The sequence below is a fragment of the Vulpes vulpes genome, chromosome 15, assembly GCF_048418805.1.
Source record: "Vulpes vulpes isolate BD-2025 chromosome 15, VulVul3, whole genome shotgun sequence".
Classification (NCBI taxonomy): domain Eukaryota; kingdom Metazoa; phylum Chordata; class Mammalia; order Carnivora; family Canidae; genus Vulpes; species Vulpes vulpes.
The window spans coordinates 98,984,549-99,010,504 of record NC_132794.1 but is presented as its reverse complement, the minus strand read 5'-3'; the positions used below and the strand labels follow the sequence as shown (position 1 = coordinate 99,010,504).

Sequence of the window (25,956 nt, the reverse complement as noted above, 5' to 3'; positions counted from 1 at the left end):
ACAAATCACTCCCAGTTGAGCACCATTGGTCTAGGGAGAGGAAGGGCAAGAGGGTCATAACTGTTGAATGCTCTAGGAGCAAGCTGGGAATTGTATAAACATCCATAACTTTTTCCCACCCTGATTATTTTAACCTGCTGGTGGACATCCAAAATAACAGGAAGCTCTTGGTGAGGGGAGAATTTCCCCTTCCCTGTGGTCATTCCAGTGGCTACTGTAGAAAATATCATTCAGAATGAAAATCTTACTCTTAAAAATGTCATGAGATTCATGCTGCATTTTAATGCCCTCTCTCTTGCACTCTTCTTTTTTCTTTTTTTCAAAGTGAACAAGATTTCCAATGAGGTCAAAAGCTGCAAAATTATGCCAGTCCTTTTAAATATTACACTTGGCACCACATTTAAGAACCAATTAGATGTTCCATCGAATGCAGGGAAATCCAAAATGACAAATGTTCACAATATCACAATGATAGATATTCACAGGAGAGGGGTTTTTTTGTTTTTGTTTTTGTTTTTTTTTTGTAAAAACCTGGATATAGGGATTTTACCTTTTCTGCTGTTGGCCAGGTCACTTCAGATCTGGGCTTTTCCATTGGGTATTGGTAACAACCACTCTTGACAAGGGACATGCTGGGTAAAGGGAAGAATGGAATTATTTAAAAGAAAATAGCTCTTCACCAAGATCTATTAGTGGAAGGCAGAAATTATTAAGGTTGAAAGTTTCTACAACTTAAGCTTTAGAACCCAAATTGCTAAGGGCTACTCCAGGAATTTTAAAAAGGTAGATTTATGACAAAACTCTCCCCAATAGGAGATAAACCATGCAACATGCAATCAAAAAAAAATACACATGGGTTTAAATTCATAGATCATAAGACCTAGCAGGTTATTAAGAGAAAGCTGGATGCTCGGTACCCATGCCAGACCTTTCACAGTTGACCTCCAGATGAATTAACCAGCCCTTCTTTTAGAGCCATAGCCAAGAGGGAAAGGAGGAAATGGAAAGTAGGGCAGGAGTCACCAAAAAGGCCACCTGCATCTGTTGAAGAAGAGCAGAGATGATGGTGATGGAGGGCAGTGGGGCAGTGTCAACCAAAGGTGCCATTTCCTTCTCCCTGCTTTAGCTGACTCCTAGAGTTCTTGCTCTACCACTGGCCACAACGGCTTTCCACAGTACAAAGCTTGGGGCTCTAGCCTCGGCAAAGTAATGTGCTTCACCTTCCCTCAGCATCAGTCCCAGCCTGGAGGAACCCAGAGGCAGCTATGGCCTTTCTTTTGTTCAAATGAATCCAGTTTGCCCTACAAATGCAGATGGGGAAACTGAGGAAAAGCAAGGCTTCCAAAGTCTTCTGACCAAAGAACCTGGAATCTTACCTGCAATCCTGCAATCTCTGGACTGCAATCTCTGCAGTCCTTTCCCTAAAGGATCTCTCTCAGGGTAGCCTCATTGGAAGATGGGAAAAGTCCCCCTGAATCCCCCAGGCCTATAACAAACACAGCCCAGATGGGGGCCATATCCCCCCGGTGGGGGGGGGGGGGGGCAGAAGGCAAAGCTCTCCACTCTTAGAAGTCCTTTCTGTCACAGTTTACCCAGTGCAAATTTCCAAACGACTTTTTTTGGGGGGGGGGGGGGGGATCCAAACCACTTATTGCATATTCACGAACAATGGAGGAGGCTGGTCTGTATTACATCTTTTCTGCAGACAGGAGAGATGGAAACAGGGGAAGGGACCCTGAGGTTAAGTTACAAGCCCCAAGTCACTGTATTGGTAACACCTGGAGCCTGAGAGAACTTCCCTGAAAGTGCAAAATGCTTGTGGCGCAGGGCACTGCTTTCTGCAATTATCTTTAAGGATGGGGGTTTTCAAATACCGAAGGCTGAAGACGGAGGAAGAAGGGTGAGTCCTGAGCTCCTACTAAAGGACAACCGTCACAGTGCTACATCTTTCCATCCTCCACCCCAAAACGACAACCGCAGCCTCCTTCTCCTTCCCACCTCCCCCCTCAGGGCCCCAAAACGTGAAGAGCAGCAGAAAACCTTTGCCTCTGCCCAGTGAGTCAGCCTTGCCTAACTTCATGCGTAAGCTCTCCTGGAGTCAGCGGCAGCTCAGAGCTGCGGGTCTGCGCGCAGCCGAGATAAATTTGGGTCTAGAAGGGATGACGTAATGCTAAACCCGAGAGGTAGCTGCCGCCTCCCGAGGCTCCAGTCGCCAGGGCCGCCGGCTGACATCCCAAGCACACGGAAAAGCACCGAGCGACCCAGGTGCCCGAGCTGGGGGGACAGGGAGAGAAAGGACAAAGGGGCGGGAGGAAACGGCAGGGGGAGGCAGTGTTCATCCCAGATCGCTGAATCTGGAAGTTTGTTGTTTTTAACTTCAGTTTTCTGGTGAGATCAGGCCACTGGCAGAGGCTCAAACAGCTGCACTTGACTTCCATCCTGGTCTATCTCTTCCCCCTTAGGAAAGGGCTTCTTACAATTTTATTAAATGGCCTTTCTTACAGCAGCCTGCTTCGGCGATTATAATGGATGTGGTAATTTCTCGAATGTCCTTTCCCTTCTTTTTTGCATTAACTTGGATCCAAGAAGAAATCTGCATTGCAGGACTCAGTTCATAGGCACCTCTAAGACACTTGCTGCCCCTGGAGCATCCATCCCACTTGGGGGTGCAACTGATAAAGTGTTCTGGATTTTGGAAAGGGAATTTGCTAGGGACATGTCAAGCTAATGTCCCCTCAAATAATATTTCATGGTTTATTTCATAGAAGTTTATCTTGTTAAGCTTGTTCCTCAGTTCAGTCTCCATTTTTCATTTTTCAGATGAGAAAACTGTGGGCCGGAGAGGTATGGTAACTTACTTGAGGCCACACAGCAGCTATCTATCAAACCCACCAAGCAAGGATTAGGTTTCAGGCCCACAGACTCTCCTGTGCTCTCTACCCATCTCCATAGTTCTTTTTCTGGTTGACTCATGTTCTTAAAAATAAACAAACAAATAAATAAATAAATAAATAAATAAATAAATAAGAATACATTTTCTGATCTTTTTAATGTGTGGAGCACCAAACCTTTAAATATCAAGTTACATTCCAAAGGGATCCAAAGCCTACTTTTGTTTTCTGTTTAAGGTTCATTCTTCTCTAAGGAAAAGGTGGCCTCAGAATCAACTCCCTTCCTGGTGAAGAGCACAAGCCATATGCCTAACCTCATGACACCCCTTTAATTAAAAGACCACCACAGGTAAATAATCTTTACTACATGGAAATAGTTTCCTTCATCGAGAATATGCCTCCTGTATCCTTTTTTCCAAATGACATTTCATCATTTGTTGCTCTAGCCACTTACTATTCTCCTTTAATTTGTGGTTATACTCGTTTGTACTGGTAGATTTCATGACTTTCAGCCATTCCTGGCATATAGCCTGCTCAGCCATGGTATGTTATTCTTTTGAAACATCGCTCATTCCATGAATTAACATTTTCCTAAAAATGTTTGCATCTATATTCAAAAGCAAGAATATACTGTATATATTTTTGGTTGCATGTATCAGGTTTTGGATGCGATGATCTGTTCTTTCAAAGGTGGATGCAACTTGCTTTTAAAACCTTAAAAAAAATAAAATAAAAGGAGGATCGCCAGAGGCCTTCCCTGCTGCTAAAGAGGATGCCCCACATTCTTGCCACAGTCCTGGGTAACTCTCCCTCCCCTGTCAGGAGCCTGGCTAGAGCTCCCCTGCCCCCACCCCCACCCACTGGCATCACCACTCCCTTCCAGGCAGCAGACACTTGTGGAGGTCACTCTTAGGCCCAGCCAGACCCTGGAAACTACAAAGTCACATACTCAGCCTGCTGCCTGGGGGCTGAGTTCTCCGCTTCAGGTGCACCATTTAGAATAAAAACACCAAAAAAAAAAAAAAAAAAAAAAGAATAAAAACACCAGGCCCTTGGGACTCAAGATCACTCAAGGACATGAGTGATCTCGCCATCTCTTCCAGCCCCAGCATTCTGATTCTAGGATAGTGGGATTCCCCAAGAGCTTAGAACACTATGCCTCATCTGTGTACTAGCTTGCACGTGATGAGAGCCAACTATGTACCCAGTGTTGCTCACAAACTCCTCAGCACACCTCAGAGATTCTCTGTTTCACATATGAGGCCCGGAAAGGTTAAGAGATTTGCCCAATGTCATATAGGTAATGACCAGATTCAAGCTTAGATTTTCTAATTCTGGGACCCCACAGCATACATTAAGGTATGTTTAATCAGATGAGTCAAACAAAACTGGGTTAGGGCAATGGTCTCAACCAGGGGTAATACCATCCCCCAGGAGGCTTTGGAAATAAGTGTCACAATGATTGGGGGGAGGGGGTTCTGGCATTTAGTGAGTAGGGAACCAAAGGTATTACAGGCTGCAGTATCCTGGACTAATCTGCACACAAATGGTCTCACCAGTAGCTCCCTTGCTGAGAAACACTAGGTCAAAAGGCTAAAGAGAGAGAACTCATCATTCATTCAACAGATACTCCTTAAGCATCTCTTACGGGTTGTGCACTAAGCTAGATGCTGAAGACAGAATAATGAATGAAACTACTTCATGACCCCGGGGCTCACGGTGCTTGTATTTTAGTCCAACACACTGATGACAAGCAAGCAAAATCATAATAAATTGTGATAGGTAGCACAAAGGATAAATAATAAATGTGGGATAGCTTCAGGTGGGTAGAAGTTTCATGGCAATCCCAAGGACTGTCTAGGTCAGCTTCTCAAACTTTAATGAGCACACACATCACCTGGAAATTGTGATAAACTACAGGTTCAGATTCAGCAGATCTAGGGTGGGGCCTGGGAGTCCCATTGCAGATGCCAAGGCTGCCCATCCTAGGACTACACTCACTCTCAACAGTAAGGGTGAGATAGGAAAGAAACCACTGAAAGGCTTTAAACAAGTAAGGGACGTGAACCCAGTTATATTTAAGATCACTCTTGTTTCCTCGATCTCCACTGAGGAGATCACTTGACCAGAACCAGCTGGCCCACACTGTCACAGTGGCAGCCAGGGTCTATAGCTCATCTCTGCAGCTCACACATGCTTCTCCCCTCTGGCTTCTCTGGCAGAAGCCCTTGGCTCCAAGCGCGGCCAGACCAGTTGCCCTAGAACTTGAACGCCTTCAGGAAACCTAGTATAGCCTGATAGGGTGTGGATTCACACCCCTGACACCCTAGTGTGCAGAGCCACAGGAGCCCTACTGGTTGGGTGAGTTCCCCAGGGGCCAGGTAGTACTGCACATACAAATAGCAACACCCTAGACCATTGCCCTTTGGAAGAAGGGCCCTTATCTGACATTAGTGTCAATACCAAAGAGTCCTGGAAGGTTTTGGCTGCCTTCTCTCTGCCCTAGGATGAGTGGGAAGGAAAGGAAGTCACCCCAGGGAGGCATCCCCAAGGGGACCCTCAGCTTGGACTTCAAACGTTCCAGATTCCATCTCTAGCCTCTTGCCCCTTGCGGCCTAAGTTTTCCTAAGAAGAAAGAAAAACCTAGATTGGAGTCTCAGCTCCACTCTATGTTAGCAGTGGCTTTAGGAAAGTTAGTCAGCCTTGCTAAGGCTGAGGCTTTCCTCATTTACAAATGAAGATAATTCTAGCACTCTCCTGTTGGACGTTTGTGAGGATTTAATATAGAGCACTTAGCATGGTGCTGGTACATAGTAACTGCTCAGTAAAGGGGACATTATCATTATTCCTTTGGAAAACAGAGACAACATTGCACTTGTCAGCAGTCCCCTTGCGGTCAGGTATTAGACTCCTAGGAGACAGGCAAGAATTATTTATTGGTCTCTATTTGTCTATCATTTGTACTGGAATATGAGCTGGAACTGGAGACCATACCTCCTGCACTTTGAAAGCATGAAGCACAGGGCTTGGCTCCTGGAAGGTTTTAGAAATTATCTGTTGAATTGAGCTATATTTTACAGCTGGTGAAATGAAAGAAACTTGTGTGCAAAGAACTCAGAGATTTATGAGTCAAGAAATATAGTATGGGAGGTCAGGTGTGGTGGAGGTAAGAGGCAGATAACACAGGGATACCATAAAGCAGTTCTGGGCCCCTGTAGAGAGAAAAAGAGAAGCCACCCCAGCTCCCCCCACCCCCACCTGCAACCCATGACCACAAACAGAGCAATCCTAAACATGCCTTCTATTTTAATACAACAGTATTAAAATTGTCTCAAATCATCTTTACTCGAGTATTCCTGCTAATGGCCATAAAGATACAAGAGTAAAACATCTCAAATAGTAGGTAATCCAAATCCCTTTTTATTGGCTTTAGTTTGAATTTCCCAATCTCCCCTAGGACACTATGTTTATCTTTCTAATTTTGCTGTGTTTAAATTTCCTTAGCAGATGCTGCAGTTGGATATAAGAGGTATGTGGCCAAGGGCATGTTATATGGGAGAGTGGGCTTGGTAGGAACGCTCGTATGGACCATCCTCCAAGTACAGAATGCCCCAATCTGTAAAGAGCTGGGAGTGGAATGTGTTTATTTACAAGGCTGCTTACAGGGTACTTAGTTTCCTAAGCACAGGCAGAAAAAAAAAGAAAGATCTGTAAAAAATTACAAGGACAAATACAAAACACAAAAGATTTTAAACACAGGGGTAGGGGTAGGGGGTGCAGGGAAGGGAGGGACTATTCCTTTTAGGAAGCCTAAGATAAATTTTGGTTTCATCTGTAATGATGGCTAGAACCATAGACACAAAGGTCCAGGCCAGAGGCACTTCTATATTCTTGGGGTTCACTTTAAGACAATGGAATTTCTACAACCTGGCACTGGAATAGAGTACAGACTCCATGCATGAGGGCAGGGACTGTAGCCCCAGGACCTAGCATAGTGCCTGACATAAAGCAGCAGTATGTGCTCCTTAAATATCGAATGAATGAATGAATGAGTGAAGAATTCACAAAACAAATTTAGGGAGAATTCCTGACAAGCAACATAATTCCACAGATTATAAAAGGATTTGCCACAAAGGCCTTTTAAAGAGAGGTTCTCCAATCTAAATTTTTTAAAAGGGGGATTGTATTTACATATATTTCCTGGAGATTGATTGCTCAAAGCCAGGGTCACCTGCACTTTCAAAATGTTTCACAAGCAAGGGGCCTAGCACAACTCTGTCAAGATGAGGAAGCAAAGAAGAAGCCTCAAGCTCTGGAGGATGGTAGCAAACTCCCATTATTTTTGGCCAGAGAGATCAAGTCAGCTGTTGACAGCTTTAACACCTCCAGCCAGGCCACTCAGGGACAATGATACCAGAGACAATTACTTCCCCTTAGTAGCAGAAGAGCCAGAGAGCAGGTGTCTATCCCTGTGGAATTGAAGCTTCTCTCCAGTGTGAGCTGGGAGCTCCACCCACCACTCCCAGAGGAGGCCCCTCTGGGAAGACTTGTATTTCTCCTCTTCAGATATGGCTTGGGTAGCCATCCTGTCACTGTCACTGCCTTTGGGCTCCTTCTACTTCCCCCAGCCCCAGTGTACAAGAAAAATTTTTTTTTCTAAATAGCAAATTCAAATTAGCTTCATTTTGAAAGACTATTGAGAATGTTGCAATGACCTTTGCAATAACCAGACACACCCTAGGTTTGAGAATTGCTGAGTTTTATAAGCACCTGACCTGTAAAACAAAAGCCCAATTTGGGGCTCTGCTTGTTATCCATTCTCACACCAGGTGAGAGCCCCAGAAGAATCTGGTTCTGCCTCTGCTGTGTCATCTTGGGCAAGCCACTGTCCCTCTCTGGGCCTCAGCCTCCTCATCCATACAGTGAGGATGATGGATGTTCTGTGACCTCTAGGGCTCCTTCTGGTCCTGACCCTCTGTCTTACTACCTGCCTCCTTTAAAAACCAAACCCCAAATGGAGTGGAAGGAAGAATGAGAAAGGCAAGAGAATGGCTCAGAAGGCCTGCCTGCCATACGTCCCCACAACTACCACAGCAACCCCCCCCCATATCTGCCTGAAAACTGCTTTCTTCATTCTGTAGGAAGATTCCTATTTCTTGGCTGGATTGTTGCTTTACTTCTTTTTCTTCTCTCTCTCTCTCTCTCTTAACTCAAAAGCCACAAAACCACAACTCACCTTCCCAAAACGGGTCATTTGGAAGCCAGAGCTGTCAGGGGGTTCAGTGTGTCAGGCCTGGCATACTGGTGGTATCTAAGTGAGGACCAGGCCAGGGCAGCCATGTGCTTCTCCTCCAGAAACCCAGTTTAAATCAATATTTATTCAACTGTATTTATAGAAAGTGGTGGTGGTAGGGAGGAGGGGATGGGGTAAGGAGGCAGGGGGGATCTAAAACAGAACAAGCCACAATGACTGATGCAAATCTTTGTGGCCAATTCGTTTCTGCAGGGCCGGGCTTTTTTTTAAAGGCAAAAGACCCGGCTTTTGATGAACCTGCTGTTGGCCCCAGTACCATAGCAACAGCCCAAGTCCTCTGATATGCCCAGAGGACAGACTTGGGAAAGGCAGCAGGAGGGGGTGGTGTTTCCTAGGAGCCTAAACTTGAGTTAGGGCCAGAAGAGTTGAACAAGTCTGAAAAACAAAAAAAAAAAACCTCTCTGGTTGGCTCTTCTGTCCTCGGCCTCACTTCTAAGCCTTTTCTAAGCAGGGTGTGTACAGGAAGACCTTGAACAATCAACAGAGTGTTTCAAATACCAGCTCTGCTTTGGGTTGCTGGGTGACCTTGAGCAAGTCATTTTACCTCTCTGGACTTCATTCCTTGGCTGGAAATTGTGTACATGCATATATCATTAAGACTGGAATCAGAGGCCTAGGTTCGGAACTCAGCTCTGCCACTTACTAAACCATATGACCTTTGGGCAAGTTACTCAACATCCCTGCACCTTGGTTACCCCCTCCATAAAATGGGATAATAAAATTGCACACATCATGGGGTTGTTGTGAAGACTGGAAGAGATAATGCATATTTAACCCCATACTTGGTATATAGTCAGTGCTCAAAAAATGGTAGCCAGTACTGATACTATGTAAAGCAATTAGTTGCTGCTGCAACATGCTGGCACTCTCTTTATTTTCTTCAGTTTTCCCTCCAAACTCTTGCCCAGTCATCCTCAGATAAAAATCCCCATTTCTAGGTGTGTCAATGGAACAGTGTTTCCATCAGCAAAGGAAGGTCGATGAGCAGCTGTTGTTTTGCCTTGGAGCTGATGGAACCTCCTTTTTCCATCCAAACCAGGAATGGCTTAATTCAACTTCTCCAATTTTCTAAGGGTCCCCTGGGTCCCCTCCACAGGGTGCCCAGTCCCTGGGAGCTCTGGGACTCTGAAAGCCACAACAATATCTTCAAAGTCTACTTCTGGCATTTAGCAGTGGGCAGAAATCATAATTAAAACTGGAGGGGAAAAAAAGTTGAATCTGAGAACATAATTTAGGATGCAGTGAAAATAAAAACCTGATTTGGACAGCCCGGATGGCTCAGTGGTTTAGCACCGCCTTCAGCCCAGAGCGTGAACCTGGAGACCGGGGATCAAGTCCCACGTCGGGCTCCCTACGTGGAGCCTGCTTTTCCCTCTGCCCCTCTGCCTGTGTCTCTGCCTCTCTCTCTCTCTCTGTCTCTAATAAATAAATAAAATCTTTAAAAAAAAAAAAACCTGATTTAAGAATGTTCTTTACACAATGCCCCAAAACCCAAATATCCCACTTTACCCCCACCGTATATCAACCCACAGAGTTTTCAGGGAAAAAGCAAGTGCACATAGTAGATGCTCAATGCATATTTGTGGAATGAATGAATGAATTGAAAGATACCTGCTGTGTAGAAATGTGACCTGCTTGAACATTAGTTGCCATCAAAGCCCTCAATTTTAGCAAAGTCACCCTAGTACCCTGCTCTCTAAGCTAGTAACTGATCCATTTCCAGGGTCACAGCTGATGACAGTGGGCACTTTTAACAACCCAGGCCTGACCTACTATCTCCTTGAAGCCCCTGGTCTTTACAACGCAGGGGCAGTCTGTGTGGATTATGGGAGACCCTCTTTCCTTGCAAGAGATCAGTATTTCCAACTCTTCTCCGAGTCCCCAGAAAGTCTATACTGTGTCCCCCCGGCCTTCAAACCTGATCGCTGTGTCATAGCCAGTAAAAGCCAATTCAACCAATCAATGTATATTAAGTATCTCCTGTATGCCCAGTGATGCACTCTATGCAATGGTGACATATACTGAAATACTATAGGTGATCTTTCCCCCTAGGATGCTATTATCTCCCTGTGAGGATAAAGCTAATACACAGGAATCAAATAGAAGTCTGCATGGTACTGATGAGTGAAGCTCAGAGAAGAGGCTATTTATTGAGCACCTACTATATTTCAGGTACTTTTTTTAAAGATTTTATTTAGGGATCCCTGGGTGGCGCAGCGGTTTGGCGCCTGCCTTTGGCCCAGGGCGCGATCCTGGAGACCCGGGATCGAATCCCACATCAGGCTCCCGGTGCATGGAGCCTGCTTCTCCCTTCGCCTGTGTCTCTGCCTCTCTCTCTCTCTGTGACTATCATAAATAAATAAAAAATTTAAAAAAAAAATAAATAAAGATTTTATTTATTTATTCATGAGAGACACACAGAGAGAGGGAGAGAGAGAGAAAGAAAGAGGCAGAGACACAGGCAGAGGGAGAAGCAGGCTCCATGCAGGGAGCCAGTTGTGGGACTCGATCCCAGGACTCCAGGATCACAGCCTGGGCCGAAAGCAGGCACTAACCCGCTGAGCCACCCAGGGATCCCCTATTCCAGGTACTTTAGATGTTTAAATGGAGCATCTCAATTAGTTGTTCAGCAACGATGTGAGGCTGGTTCTATTGTTATCCTCAATTTACAAAAAAGAAATGGAACCTCAGAGGTGAGGTAACTTGTACCCAAAGTCATGAAGCCACTAAGCAGCAAAGGAGGAATCTGGGCTCTGCTCTGAGTAACCGTAAAGCTTTCATTCTCTCAAGTACACTGAATTAAGAAATAGCCAGAGGAGGCTTCCTAGGGGAGGTAGGAACTGACCTAGGTCTTGAAGGGTGAGTAAGATACAGATAACCCCAGAGGAGTAAGAGAATGAAGCCATTCTAGACGCAGGGAAGAGTCTGAGTCAAGTACAGAGGCATGACTGCCTAGCATGCTTGCTGGGGGACCTGCTGGACGGGAGCAGAGGAGATTAAGTGAGGAAGGCAGGGTGGGGCCATATGACACCACAAAGCAGCAGCTTCCTCCATCAAGAGGAAGAGGCTGCTCCTTGGCCTGTCCATGCCCCTAGGAAAGCACCTCACCCTCAAACGCAGATAATCCACTCCAGGGAGCAGTGCCTGCCTTCTATTCCCCTGTAACCCCTTCATCTCTATCTTAACCATTGCCCCCCAGAGCTATCCTCCCCAGACACTGAGAAGCCCATTTCTATCCTCTGGATGTTACCTGTTACAGAAGCTTCTACTTGCCCACTGAGCAGCTCTTCTGTGAATCTGGTTCTTTTTCCCTTTCAGTCTTAACCTTTTTTTTCCAAAACAGGAAGTAAAGATTTTTCCCATTATTAGTCAGTTCTAAGTTGCCACCTCTTCACTGGACCCCAAATGGATATAGGAGATGATGCCAGAAGTGATTTACATACAACTTCTGACTTTGTGATAACCGGTCCTCGCCTCCGTGATGAATATTTCTGGAGACCTGTGAGATCCTTAAGGATTCCCATCAGTTGGCACGTCCCTGGGAATCCTGGCCTTGCACAGAGCAGGCAGTCGGGAGTGGGGGACTTAATTTGAACACCTTCCCCCAGAGGAGATTCACCAGATCTGCTGGGAATAATTGAACCCTGCGGCCACAGCTTGGGGAGCACTCCTACTACGGAAACCTCAAAGAGGCAATGAAAAGCAGTTCTGGCAACAATGGAAAATACGGCAAGCTCCTGCCAAGTAAGTACTTCGCAAACAACAGTGAAAACGAAACGTGTGAACTCGTGACCAGGGTCTAGTGGTGCATTTTGGGAAGGTCTCACAAGAGCCCGAAATGGAGAATCAAGGCTGACACACGTCCGGGGGAGGGGGGGGGGAAGAGCGTCCCTTTAAGACGGGATCCTACCAGCTGGCCACACTACGGCTCCCAGAGATTTCCTGGCTGGCCTCCTGGCCCCACCCACCAGTCTCTGGCCTCAGCAACGCGTGACGTCAGAGAGAGCCGCAGCCGGCGATAGGCTGAACCGCGCAGCTAGGTCAAGTCCAGTCAGAGGAAAGAAGTTTGTCTCCATGTGGAAACCATGTGTCTCTAGCTGGGAGGGGGAGGAGGAGGAGGCGGAGAAACTGAGATCAAGTGATTACAGGGGAACTGGCTGAAATGAAGGCGGGGAGGTTGTGCACCTGAGCCGGCCAGCACTGCCCTTTGCAGGAGTGACCTAAAAAAGAAGAGGAAACAAAAAAAAAAAAAAAACTTGCCCAAAAAAACCAAAGCTTGAGCCCCCTCTCATTGTAATAACAATTGAACAACTAGGATCCCTGCTTCCTTCCAAAAACCAGGGACCTGAGAAATGCCGGAGTCCTATCGGAACGCCCGGCCCCCCTCCCTCCCCCAACGACTGCATGATGTCAGCGTTTCGGAAAGCGGGGCTCCGAAGCAAAACAACCCCGCGCGCGCCGAGCGGCCCGCAGTGCCCGAGCCCGGCGCACGCACGACCCGCCCCCCGACTCGCGTTATTGCTGTGCACACGCGGGCCGCCGTGACGCGCGGGCATTGTGTGCAGCAGCAGAAAACAACGGCGAGCGCCGCCAGCGCGAGGAAGCGCCCCCGATAAACCGAGGCAGATGTAGGGCCCGCCGCTTTCCGTACCAGGAAACCGAGACCCGGCGCGGGGGGGGGGCGAAAGTGGGGAGGGCAAAGCAGCCCCCGTGGGCCGCTACCGGTTGCAAGGGGCCTAATAGGGGCCCCGGGGCCGGCCGCGCGCACTTTGCCGGAGGTCACCCTCGCCTGCGAGAGCTGCTGGGGAGGGGGCGAGGGCCTGGAGCCGGCGAGGTCCCCGCAGCCGAGCCGGGCAAGGCGCAGCGCCCCGCGCTCTCGGGGAAATCTGGGGGCCGCTGGCATCACGTCATGCAGAGCCACACAGCGGCGGCACAGAGAGGCAAGGGAGCTAAAAATACTCCCGCGGGGAGCCGGCCGGAGGGGGGAGCCGCGGGGCCGAGGGGCTGATTACGCACACGAAGTTGACTCCGGCTGGGGCGCGGAGGTTCCCGACCCCCCGGCGGGGCTGCGGGGCTGGCAGCGCGGCGGCTCGGGAAGGGCTCCGGGACGAAGCCCCCCGGCTCCCCGGCCACAGGCGCCCGGCTCCCCGCCGCCGGCCCGCCCCGCGCGGGGTAGCCCGGCCCGGCGCGCCCGGCCCTCTGCTTACGTGACTGGTGGCCACGCCGGAGCCCCGGCACGGGGTGAACTAGGAGGTGGCGACGGCCGGGGCGGCGGGGGACGGCTCGGGGGAGGCGGCAAGGGGGGCGGAGGTCTGCGATTGTCTGCGGGTGCGCGGGGGGGCGGCGGGACGCGGTGGAAGCTCCAGCCGCCTCCTTAGCACACCACGCTGGGGTAGGGAGAGGGGGCCGGGCTTGCCACACACTGCCAAGGTGCCCTCTTTGGCGCACCCCCCCCAGAGTCGGCACCACGGGACGGGCTCCGGAGAGCCCCGGACGGGGGTGAGGGGTAGCCAAAGAAATCACGCCCCTCCCCCCTCCAACAAAAGCAAACACACCAAACAAAACCACGTCTTCACCCAGCTCCCCAGCAGCTCTGGCTTTTCAGAAACTACCCTCCTGACGAATGCACCTCCCCCCCCCCCCCCCATGAATAATCGCAAACTGCTTCGGCTACACAGCCAGCGATGCGCCTTTCTCGCAACCCAGGCACTCCGAGAAAACAGGAGAGAAGAGAAAGAAAAGAACACACACAACCGTCCTCCCAACACAAATCCTTGGTTTTGCCTTCAGCCGCTGCACAATTGCGCCGGCAACACACGGTCCCTTTCACCCTGGAGGCCTGGGGTGTTGGTCAACTAAGGTGTTTTTGTGTTTGAGGATTGTTGTTGTGTTTTGGGGGGAGGAGGTTGCAAGATCTGACACGTTGCAATCGGACCTTTTTTTTTTTTTTTTTTTTTTTTTTACCCCCTCTCTCTTCTCATTGATCTTCCTACTTGTTCGGACAGATTAAACAGCCTGGTTCTCTCCAGTCTATCGGTTCATCTGCCTCGACCCTTTCCCCGTTCACGCAGCTCGTATTTGTGAGGACCGTGCTGGAGACATCGCACACGCGTGCCCCCGTTAGGACGCCGAGCCGACTGCCTGGGAGGACCGGGGACCCAGCGGGCAGGGGCAAAAATGAAACAAACAAATACAAAAAGGAGGCCAGGCCGGGTGGGGCTCCCAGCACCCCCGCCCCCAGCCCTGCTCGCCACCTGAATCGGCGGGGGGGGGGGGGGGGGAGGAGGAGGAGGAGGAGGAGGAGGAGGAGGAGGAGGACAGCAGAAATCCACCAGGCAGGCGTTCGCCTTCCTCGCCAGGCGCGCTCACTCGTAAGTCGTCTCCCGGAAAATAAAGAAACCGCACACAACAGCCCACACCTTCTTCCCCAACTATTGTTTCCTGCGAGATCCCAAAGTTTCCTTTTAGCTGCGTCCCCCTCGCCAAGTTTCCCGGGCGCAGGACGGCGAGTCCGGGGCGAGCTGCTGGCGCTGCCTGGCCCAGCCGGCCTGTTTGGGGGAGGGGGGGCGGTGGCACCCCAGGGCGACGGAGGTGCTGGGGTACAGTATCCGTGGACGCGATGGCCCGAGCCCTGCTGCGGGCGGGGAGGGAGAAGCACAGTAGACAGGAGGGGGAAGCACCGCCGAGCCGGCCGGACCGAGCCCACGCCGCGGAGGCTGTTCGGTTGTTGTGGTTGTTGTTATTGTTGTCGTGTGTGTCTCTGTGTGTGCTTTTTTTTTTTTTTTTTCCCCTCGAACCGCTGAGCTCTGCCTACCATTTCCAACTTTCGGCTTCTAATCCCCACCCCACCCAGGAACGAGCAACAGAAAAACAACACTTGTCTGCCCGAGAAGGCTCCGGCGCGGGGGGGCGGGGGGGGAGGAAGAAAGGCGACCTCGAAGAGATGAGCTCTGGGCTCAGTTGTCAGCAAACAACACTCCCCCGCTTGTCCACCCGGCGGTCGTCCCAGCCTCGGGGAGACGGACAGACGGACGCACCGACAGGCCCCCTCGCCCCCCCCCCCCGCTCGTCTTTGTTACATCTTTAGCAGCTTTGTGCGTGCGTGTCCTTTCTCCGGTGTCATCGGCTTTACTGCCGAGGGCTGGATGTGTGTGTTGGGGGGAGGGGGACGCGGGCCGAGCAGGCGACAGGGGTCGCCCAAGTGGTTGAGGAAGAAAGAGCCGGGCGCCGAGGAGGAGCCGGGGCCCCCAAACTTACTTTTGTTTTCTTTCTCGATCTGCTCCAGGTAGCTGGCGGCCTCGAGCAGGATCTGCACGTTCTGCAGAAAAGTGTTGATGTGCTTCTCCATCGAGTTCTCGCTGGTGTTGAAGATGTCCGAGAAGGGGCACCTGAGCTTGGCCCCCGCGGGCTCCTCGGGCTGGGCCGGGGGCTGGGGCGCGGCCGCGGCCGGGGGCGCGGCGGGGGCCAGCCCCGCGCCCTCGCAGCGCGCCTCCTTGCGCGGCCGCCCGCGTTTGCCCATGGAGGAGCCGGGGTCCGCCGAGCTCGTCCTCCTGCGGGGCTGCGCGGCCCGGCCGAGCTCCGGTCCCCGAGGAGACCCGGCTGGCTGCAGCGGGGGAGGCGCCGAGGCGAGCAGGCGACCTGACTTCCCGAGCCTCGCTGCGTGCAGTTGTGCGTGTGAGTGTGTGTGAGTGTGTGTCGGTCTCGCAGTGGGTCTGTGTGTATGGGAGATTGAATGAACCTACAGGACGGACGGAGGCGCTCTGGCGCCTGGGTCCTAGCGCGAGCCTGTCGCCCGCGGACCGGTCAAAATAAAAGGTGGAGACTAGCGAGGCAGGGACCGCCCCCTGCCCGTGCCCGCACCCTCCCCGCCTCTACCCAAATCTTACCTCAGAGCCGAGCACTGTATTTCAACACGAATGGAAAAAATAGTCGATGCCCCGAGCGGACCTGCATAAAAAACAAACTAGTGAGCTGGGTTTCGTCTTCACATAAAAATAAGACCTCGTAAATGGTGCAGCACAATGCCTCGCACATTAAATGGTAGTTATGACTTCTTCTTCCTTTTTTTTTTTTTTTAATAAAAGCCCAATCCGGAAAAAAAAAAAAAAAAACCATCACGTGTAACCTGAAGTTTCCCACCCCCAGCTCACACGCCCCTACGCACAGACAGCCACAGAGGCATGCGCCTTCGCGGGGTCAAATGAAATCCCCAGGCCGCCAAATCCCAGTTACAGATTTACTCACTCTTTCTCCCTTCAAATGCAAAGTTATTTTCCAGGAAGGGGGAGGAGATGTAAGCATCTCGCTCCACAAGTCCTCTTCCCAGCCTTGGTCCAGCTGTGCAAAGCTCCCGCTGGGGTGCCTCCACACCTGGCACCCTTTTATTTGACGGACTAGCAGAAATGGCAGCCCGTGACCCTCCCACCCCCACCCCCATCCCAGCTGAATTCTGCCTTTTGGCTCTGAAGACTCCTACCCTAGTTGACATTGTTGTTTTTACTGGACTGCTATCACCCAGGCAGGATCTAGAAGAACCAGGGATGCTTTCCAGGCTTGGGAGGTACAGCTGGGAGTCAGAGGGATAGCTGAAGGCCATTAGGGAGTGTCACAGAGAAGGGTTCAAGTCCACCTCCCAAGCACACAGACTGTGTGAGTTTGGGCAAGTTCCCTAACCCACTCTTGGCCTGTTTCCCCTTCCATGAAACTCTGATAAGGTTCTTGTGCTGATTAAATCACATCTGCACTTAGCACACTACCTGGCCCATAGTAAGATCTTTTTCTTTCAGTCCAAAGCCAAATAAGAGCGTGGGTCCCTTACTTGCATCTAAAGGGGGAGGGCACGGGGGACAAGCTGCAGGAAACAAGATTCTTCTTTGTTGGAAAACATCTCTGCAACAAACCCATCTAAATATTGTCACCTTGCAAGGCCACCTAGAATTTTCCTGCAGGAGAACCATTTACATAGAAGGCACATGGAGTACTGCCCCCTGCAGTTGAGCAACCCAGCCACTCTGCTCAGGAGCAGCTTCATACGCAGAACCTTCAAGAAAGTCTTGTGTGTACTTTTAGAGCATAATAACCTGCTGCTATGACAAGAGCAATCAGGAACTGGCATTTTAAAGCCAGTGTGTTCACATTTGGGACCATAATATAATCATACTACACATACTTTCTGTCCTGTGACAAATTTTGCATGGTTGATCTCTGCATCCTCTAGCTAGGATAGAATAGAAGCCCCTAAGAGCTGTGAAACAAAAACTCACCTTCCATTACCAGAACAACTGCTGACTTTTTGTTTCTGTTGGGACCGTAACCCGAGTTACTCATGTTTAAAAGCCTATAAGTATCTAAGGACTTTAGGAAGATATAGTTTCAAACAAGTTGTATCTAATGCCATTTTGCAAAACCCGGCACTTGTGTGAAACAGCACCCATCTCCCTTGCCCCAAATGAAAGATGATAGTGAAGAAAGCTAAGCCCGAAGAAAACCTTAGTTTTCACTCTGCTGGCTACACCAAATGTGTACGTATGCACTACTGCGACCTATATGTATGTCTACACACACCCACCAAGATAGGCACACCCCACACACGAGTGCCGGAGCGGGGGTAGGGTGTTTTGTAATTATTTATTTATCCCTGTTTCATCTCTCATAGGTCTGTGAGCTTCAGAAAGCCCAGTGGGAATCTTCAAGCTGGGCCACGGATCTGACCAAAGCCAAAATAAACAATGGCTTGAAGAAAATCTACAAAAAAGTGCTGATTTGCACTATTCCCACAGTCAGCCACAGCCCCCACCACCATTCCCATGGAAAACACCACTGCTGGTGCCAAATCAAGTCCCCCCCCTTCATAGGGGCATTGTTTTTTGTTATTATGTGAGTTCTTAGCATCAGACAATGGCACCACAAGAGACACAGTGGAGGCAGGAGAAATGCCTTTTTGTTTCACTAAGTCTGTGCTATTGTGTCCCAGACTCTAGCCCACATATAGTACAGTTGCATATATTCATTTTGGTAACACGTATGTGGAACGATGAATGTGCCAAGTGAAAGCTCCAAGCCCCATTCCTTATTTTTTTCAAGAGCCCCATCAAGTGTTAAATCATGTTAGCATCTTATTGCTCTCTCCCCCTTCCCACACCATCCCTCAATTAACAGATTCCTTTAATAAAGTTGGCCCCCACGGAAAGAATGGTGTTTCAGGGGTTATATCACAGGAGAGGCATCCAGGATGCTGGGTTACAAGCTCAGCTCCATTCCCGATTAGCTTTGCTTCCCAGGAGGAGCTATTCAAGCCTTTTGCACCTCACTTTCTCCAGGGCTTTGACTCCATAAATAAATAGGCCTCTTTGGAAACTTGCTGCCAATTTTTGCAGAGAACAGGTAGTGGATGAGAAGGCAGCTGGCCTGTTAAAAACGTGTGAACTCTTTGAAAAAAAAGGTAGTGATTTTTTGCAGCGCCCAGAGAGGCTAGCCAGGATGCTCCCAAAGGCCTGAGATATCCTGGATGTCCATTCATTCAGGGTCCAGTTTTCCTAAACTTCTCTTTCTTTGTTTGGCCTATTTGCCTATTGGTAATATTTTTCCATCAACCTTGTTTGCATATTAAAGCAAGATCACTCTCTCATATATTTGCCCCTTTTTCCCTCCAGACATTCTACATTCTTACATCAAAAGAGTTTGTTTTGTCTGTTAATTATGTCTTCAGGTACATGGAGACTGGTTAATTACTGAAACCCAAGGAGGGGGGCCCTCAGACCTCCCTATTCTGCTCCTGGACGGGATGCCCTTTGCTGTGCTGGGCCATTTTGGCTCTTCTAGACCCCTTAGCTCCCCCCTCCTTCTTACCCATTCTCCCTTCCCTAGCCCTTTCTGCCTAAGTCCACCACTCCAACATCTAGCTTTTCCTTGGATCTTGCCAGCATGGCCAGGTCAGATTCTTCCCTGCTCTTTGACCTGTGGTCTTTGTACTCAGGCTCAATAAACACCATCAAGAGATCTTCTGTCCCCTGCACTGTCACTTGAGTCTTAATTGCCCAGAGCTTTCCTAGCCAAGTTTTTCCTGAGCACCTTTCCCTTTGGAAAGGGATCGTCCAGCAATAAGCTGAAGAGTTGGCCTCTTTTTTCCTTGGGAGTCCTCATCCTGGCTTCATCTAATAGGAGGGTGAAGTGGCTTCAAGGAAAGCCCAGGAATAAAGGTTTTTTAGCAACTGGTAAGGCACAAGCAGAATGACAGGAACAAGAACTGTGTGGTTCTGTCTCTCCCACTGGCTCCTGAAACAGCCTTAAAAGTGTTAACCAGGCCTCTTCCAACCACTCCCCATGCCCCCACCCCCACCCACACATTCACCAGCGGGTGTAGACATGGACAGAGGATAAATAGCCTCCGCCCTACATTGGCGCTCACCCGGGTGTCACCTGCTCCTGGGACATTATCTCTGCTCTTCTGGACTCTGCCCTCCCTTTTCCTGGACCTCCAAGGCTGCCAGGCTCTTCCTGTCTCAGCCAACTCCTGGGCTTCTCCTATGCAACGCCCAGTACTTAGAGGGTTCATTAGATTATGAGCTCATCAAGGGCAGGGAGCATGCCTTGTTCCTCTGGCATCCCCAGCCCCTGGTACCTAGCATAGCACATGCACAGCACAAAACAGAGGCTTAGGGCATGAGGGTCAAAGGATGAATGCCCTTTTCTGCCTGGCTGGCACCTTGGTGCTGGTCCTTCATGGCCTCCTTGCTCCGGCATGGGAAGAAGAGGCATTTGACACTGTCTGCAAAACTATTCCTGAGTCACTTGCATTAAAGTCTAAATATCACGGGGAAAAATAAATAAATAAATAATATCAAGGGGATCCCCGAGTAGCTCTGTGGTTTAACACCTGTCTTTGGCCCAGGGCGTGATCCTGGAGTCCCAGGATTGAGTCCCACATCAGGCTCCCTGCATGAAGCCTGCTTCTCCCTCTGCCTCTCTCTCCCTCTGTCTGTCTCTCATGAATAAATAAATAAAATCTTTAACGATAAATAAATAAATAAATAAATAAATAAATAAATAAATAAAGTTTAAATATCAAAATACTATCTATCCAGAAGCCAGAAACCCACTGAGCCACATGGTTGAGGTTCCCTTCCCCAAAAGTGTAGAGGCTCAGCCACTCTCTCCTCTGTCCTTACTGCTCTACATATATGATGACAAGATGGGTCTTCTCTGTAATAAGATGCCACTGATGGAAATTTTTCAAAAATCAATGGATGATGAAAGCAATGGCCTGAGACCAAAGTGGAAATCATAGGAACTTCTTTTTTCTCCCGCGTATTCTCATTGTAGGTTTCTTCTAGCAGAGGGCAGCCCTTCGGGCCCCTATTTTCTTTAACAGTTCCACATTTTTTAAAAATGCATTCAGCAAAGATTCTAAATTCATGTACATTCAGGTACCAATGACTAACACCAGCTTAGACATGATCATTCCCAGAGGCTTTTGGAATTAAAAGATGACCAGTGCTTTAAGCTAAAGGAACAGAGTTCCAATAGTAAAATGTTAGGCATCAGAGGTGGAAGGAGAAGGTAGTATTTTTTTTTTTTCTTTTTTTTATTTTTATTTTTTTTTCTTTTTTTTTTTTAATTTTTTTTTAAATTAATTTTTATTGGTGTTCAATTTACCAACATACAGAAAAACACCCAGTGCTCATCCCGTCAAGTGTCCACCTCAGTGCCCGTCACCCATTGCCCTCCAACACCCGCCCTCCTCCCCCCTTCCACCACCCCTAGTTCGTTTCCCCGAGTTTGGAGTCTTTATGTTCTGTCTCCCTTCCTGATATTTCCCAACATTTCTTCTCCAGAAGGTAGTATTAAAGCAGCAAAGGATCCTCCTCCTGATTATTAGCTAGCTGAACTTGTGTAAATCGTTTAATCTTTCGGAGCCTCGGGATTCTCACCTACCAAGTAGGAAGAGTAACATTTACCTCGCTGATGGGGTGTATATAAAAGAAATTTGGAAAAAAAAAAAAAAAAAAGAAATTTGGAAACTCTAAAGTGTTGTGCACATGTCCCCAGAGTGTTAGGCTAACAGAGTCTTGAAAGATTTTCAGGGAAAATAAAAACAGTGACGAAAAGGTGGAGGAAAGAATTAGAAACCCAGACTTCTGGGCCAGCTCTTCCACAGGACTCCTGGGTAACTTTGGATAAATATATATAACTTTGGGCACTGCAGCATCAGTGTCCTCACCTATGAAGGGAGAGTTTTATTGGCATAGCCTCTCTCTCTCGCCCATTCCTAAAAGCATCATTTCAACTCTTCTCCTCCATGTTCATTAATCATAGACTGGGGGGATCCCTGGGTGGCGCAGCGGTTTGGCACCTGCCTTTGGCCCAGGGTGCGATCCTGGAGACCTGGGATCGAACCCCACATCGGGCTCCCGGTGCATGGAGCCTGCTTCTCCCTCTGCCTATGTCTCTGCCTCTCTCTCTCTCTCTCTCTGTGTGATTATCATAAATTAAAAAAAAAATCTTTAATCATAGACTGGGATGCCACCACCTATTCAGAGCAGCATGGTACTCCAAATTCTTGGAGAATTTGGCTCCAAATTCTTGCCAAAAGCAAAGAAATTGGAATTGGGGTAACTCAGTATGCCTTATCTCTAGGAAAGGCCTGCTTCCAAGTTGGAAGAACCCCACTTCTGTCTTTGAGGAGGTCTGGAGGCCCAGGCCCCCTGTCTGGGAACCACTGGACTCAATAATCATGAAGGCAGCCTTCACATTGGGGAAGATACAAAATCTACAGAAGGAAACTGCCCAGAATGGTGCTGCTTCTAGTTGCTGATCTGCCTGGACACCTTGCTCACCACACACACCCTCTTTCCTTCTCAAGCCTATTTTCTCTTTCTCCTTTTTCCATCTCTCCTGTGTGAGGCCTGCAAGTCACCCTCTCTCTTTGTTGATCCAGAGCTTGGTTCTCATGAGTGAAAAGGTTGATGAGCAATAAAGTGGTATATTTATCAGAAATAATGGATACATGAGCACATGCTCCACATATGGATTAGAATTCATTCTATCAGAAGACATAGTCCTCCATGTGTCAGGCTTGTTCTAGGTATAGCAGTGAGAAAAGAGCCAAACCCCCCTACCCTCATAGGACTTGTATCTTACCCAGGTAAATATGAAGAAGACATAGGACCAGCTGTAAGCATACACGTAGATATACATATAGTCCCACACATGCACATAGAGACAGGCCTCTTTACTCCTGTGTCTTTCAGAAAACGAAATGGCAACCTTCAGTTGGAGCCAGAATATGGGATTCCTGCAGAGGTACCATGACATCCTCTCACACATCATAGAAATAGCCATAAACGAGAGCAAGGGAGGGTTTGCCTTCTTGTTTCCATTTCTCTCTTCTTGCTTACAGTGGAAATTAATTTTTGTTTGCATACACCTGACCCTTGGCATGTTTCCACAGTTATAAGGGAACACTACGTTCTGTATCAGAATAGTTAATTTTTTAACAAATTTCTTGTCATCCTATTTCACAGAGTCCTGAAGACCTCACAGATATGTGTGGCCTGCCAAAGAGTCACGTCAAAACAACTGTCTAAAATTATAACCTACCTGGAAAAGTCAGAAATGTAATCAGAGGCTATTTCCATATAACTACACCCTAAAAACACCCATCCCAGACAGGCCGGCACAGGAGAATAACATGTTGGTATACAGTTGCAAGAATCTGTCTTAGACTTTTGATACTTAATTGCATCATTGTTAAAGTTGAATTGAGTAGAACATCCCCAGCACAGAGGCTAGAATTGGGAAATTCTTCATTTCCTGGTCACTCTTCAAAGTCTCAGAAGAACTGGGCACTGCTAAATCTTAGCCTGAATCCATGTTAAGGAAAATATTTTCTCATCTCATTAGTTTTAATTTTACATCCTTTGGGCATGAATGGTTTTGACTTTATTATAAAACACGTGATGTGGTCCCAGAGTATTTTAGAGATACCGTAGGTACAAGAGCTGGTATTCATAGATTGCTATGAATATTCCAGGCCCTAGTCTCTAACCACACTTTTATTTCATCTCTGTAATCATTCTGTGAGTAATTATTCTCACCCCCCATTTGACAGATGAAGAAATGGTGACTGAAGAAAAAATACATGCCTTGCCACCGAGGACACAGCAAGTGGCAGAGCTGGGCACTCCATGATCTCCAGACTGGCACAGCAGAACATTCCTTCTTCCTATTTATATCTCACTTACCTTCATTCGGTTCTGTCCAGTGGCACGTTTGTTGGGTAGTAGTTTCTGTGCTCTTGGCTAATTGGGTTTATGTGCATAACAAGGATGCTTGTTCCAAATCCTTATTAGATTATAGACTGGAAATTTCTCCAGTAAAGGAAACTTGGATTCTCCCTTCCCAGGCTGTGAGCTCTTCCAGAGCTTCTATGGCGTCTCCAGCAGTGCCTAACAAATGCCATGCGTAGAAAACTGTGCGGTAGACATTGTTTGACAACTCAGCACACAGGCCTGACTTGGGGAGGAGGAAGTACCTTCAGTGTCATTTATCAGACATCACCCACCTCCCACTGGCACCCAGGCTAACCTCTCCTGGTCTGTCCTCCCCTTTACACAATCAACTGCACCTCTGAGTTAGAGGACAGACAGAAGGCGCGAGAAACCACATGTATTTGCTGCCTGGGCCAACGGTTGCGAAGCTGGAAGCAACACGTAGCACATTTGGAAGGATTGTTGGTCACACAGGACAGAGGTTCTCAGCCTGTGCCTGTGCATTAGAACAACCTAGGGACAGGATTGCCAGATTTATCAAATGAAAATATAAGATGCCCAGTTACATTTGAATTTCAGATGAACCAAGAGTAATGTTTCAGGGGCGCCTGGGTGACTCAGTGGTTGAGCATCTGCCTTTGGCTCAGGTCGTGATCCTGGGGTCCAAGGATTGAGTTCTGCATCGGGCTCCCGCAGGGAGCCTACTTCTCTGCCCATGTCTCTGCCTCTCTCTCTGTGTGTGTCTCTCATGAATAAATAAATAAAATCTTAAAAAAAAAAAAAAGGGAGGGATGCCTGGGTGGCTCAGTGGTTGAGCATCTGCCTTCGGCTCAGGGTATGATCCTGGAGTCCCGGGATTGAGTCCCGCATCGGGCTCCCTGCAGGGAACCTGCTTCTCCCTCTGCCTATGTCTCTGCCTCCCTCTCTCTGTGTCTCTCATGAATAAATAAGTAACATCTTAAAACAAAACAAAAGAATAAAAGGAGTAATGTTTCAGTGTAAGGATGACCCTTGCAATATTTGGAACACACTTAGGCTAAAAATTATTTGTTGTTAATCTGAAATTCAAATTTAAATGATCATCCTGTGTTTTATCTGGCAACTGTAATTGGAGAGATTAAGCGCAATTAAATTAGAATCTCAGGAAATGAGATTCAGATATCACTAATTTAAAAAAGCTCCTAGGTGATTCTCATGTGCAGCTATGTTTGAGAATTACTGCTAGGGCACCTAACATCTTGGAGGCTGATGGAGGAGAAATTGAACTGGGCTCAGGGTAGGCAGCCCCCCAGGTAGGAAGTGAGGGAGATGTAACAAGCATGTAACAAGTCTTACTTACCCAAGGTTCTCCCATCTTAGGGCCCTGCTGGGCTATATCTCAGGAACCAAGCCAGGCAGAGTCAACATAGAGCTGGACAGTACAGCCAATTTCACATCCTCAGGGCCATGCTGAGGGGCTCAGCACCATCTCTACAGAGCTCGGAACCCTTCAGAGATACCAAGTCTCTCCTACCCGGGTCCTCCATCCCAAAACAGCTAAGCTAGCATCTATCAGATTTTATTTCCTTCATGTATCCAAGTTAATAAGGCACTCAAATTTCTACTGTGACTTGGAGAGCTCAGAGTGTAGTCAGCTTTGAGAAGTGATACAACAGAGGGGTTAAAAATTGGGGGGTTTGGAGTCAGGTAGAGATGGGTTCAAATTCTCTTTCTGTCATTTATTTAGGTATATAGCTTGGGCAAGTTATATAACCTCTCCAAACCTCAGTTCTTCATCTACAAAATGGGAGTGATAATTGTACTTAGCTCACAAGGTGATTGCAAGGATCTGTGCCTAGCACAGATGAAGCACTCAGTGAGTAGCTGTCATTATTATTTCATTGCTGCTGCCTTTACCAGATGCCCCTTCAGCAAAAAGAGATAATATCAGTGGGGCAGCAGTACAACCCAGAGCTCCACAAGGAGTCCATCTCCTGGATGGGAACATGGGCTCAGACCCTCTTGTTCTCACCTTTCTGTCTTTGAGCCCTTGACCAAGCTTCATAAGATAGGATTGCTCATCGTATAAAGGAAAGAGCTAAGTTCCAGTTGTGATTTTGTCACTAACTGGTCGTGATCTTAGGCAGCTCATTACATTTCTCTGGGCTAAGTTTCATCGCCCATAAAATGGATATTAGGGCACATGGTCATTTCTATTCCTAATACTCCATGATCAACTCACTTGTACAAATTCTGGCCTTCACTCCCCCGACACTCTCCCTAGAGAATCAAGATCCTTTTTCTACCTATTCCGAGGGTTCTAAAGTGGAACATCAGTGTTCAAGCAGGGTGGAGAGCTTTGAAACTTGTGAGTTTCCTACCTTCTCTTCAGGTACATGTATACTTCTGATTTGCTTTAAAAAAGGAAAGAAAGAAAAAGAAAGAAAGAAAGAAAGAAAGAAAGAAAGAAAGAAAGAAAGAAAGAAAGAGAGAGAGAAAGAAA

At 48.2% G+C, this 25,956-nt stretch overlaps 1 protein-coding gene across 4 annotated transcripts in view; it reads right to left on the bottom strand.

Annotated features, from left to right (window-relative positions):
* The window catches only part of MXI1 (MAX interactor 1, dimerization protein), a 79,869-nt gene extending 63,965 nt beyond the window's left edge, over positions 1–15,904 (bottom strand). The window contains exons 1-2 of one of the 4 annotated variants that reach the window (XM_072739995.1): positions 929–1,041; positions 551–632 (exon numbers count right to left, since the gene is read on the bottom strand). Coding sequence is in view for 1 of the 4 variants with exons in the window: in XM_025993434.2 (XP_025849219.2) it covers positions 15,463–15,724 (262 nt within the window). In the remaining 3 variants the exon portion in view is untranslated. Of the gene's footprint in view, positions 1–550; positions 633–928; positions 1,042–13,221; positions 13,285–13,412; positions 13,594–15,462 lie in introns of those variants that run through there. The other 3 variants (XM_025993434.2, XM_072739991.1, XM_072739996.1) reach the window with 3 other exon arrangements.
* Between the last annotated feature and the right edge of the window lie 10,052 nt (positions 15,905–25,956).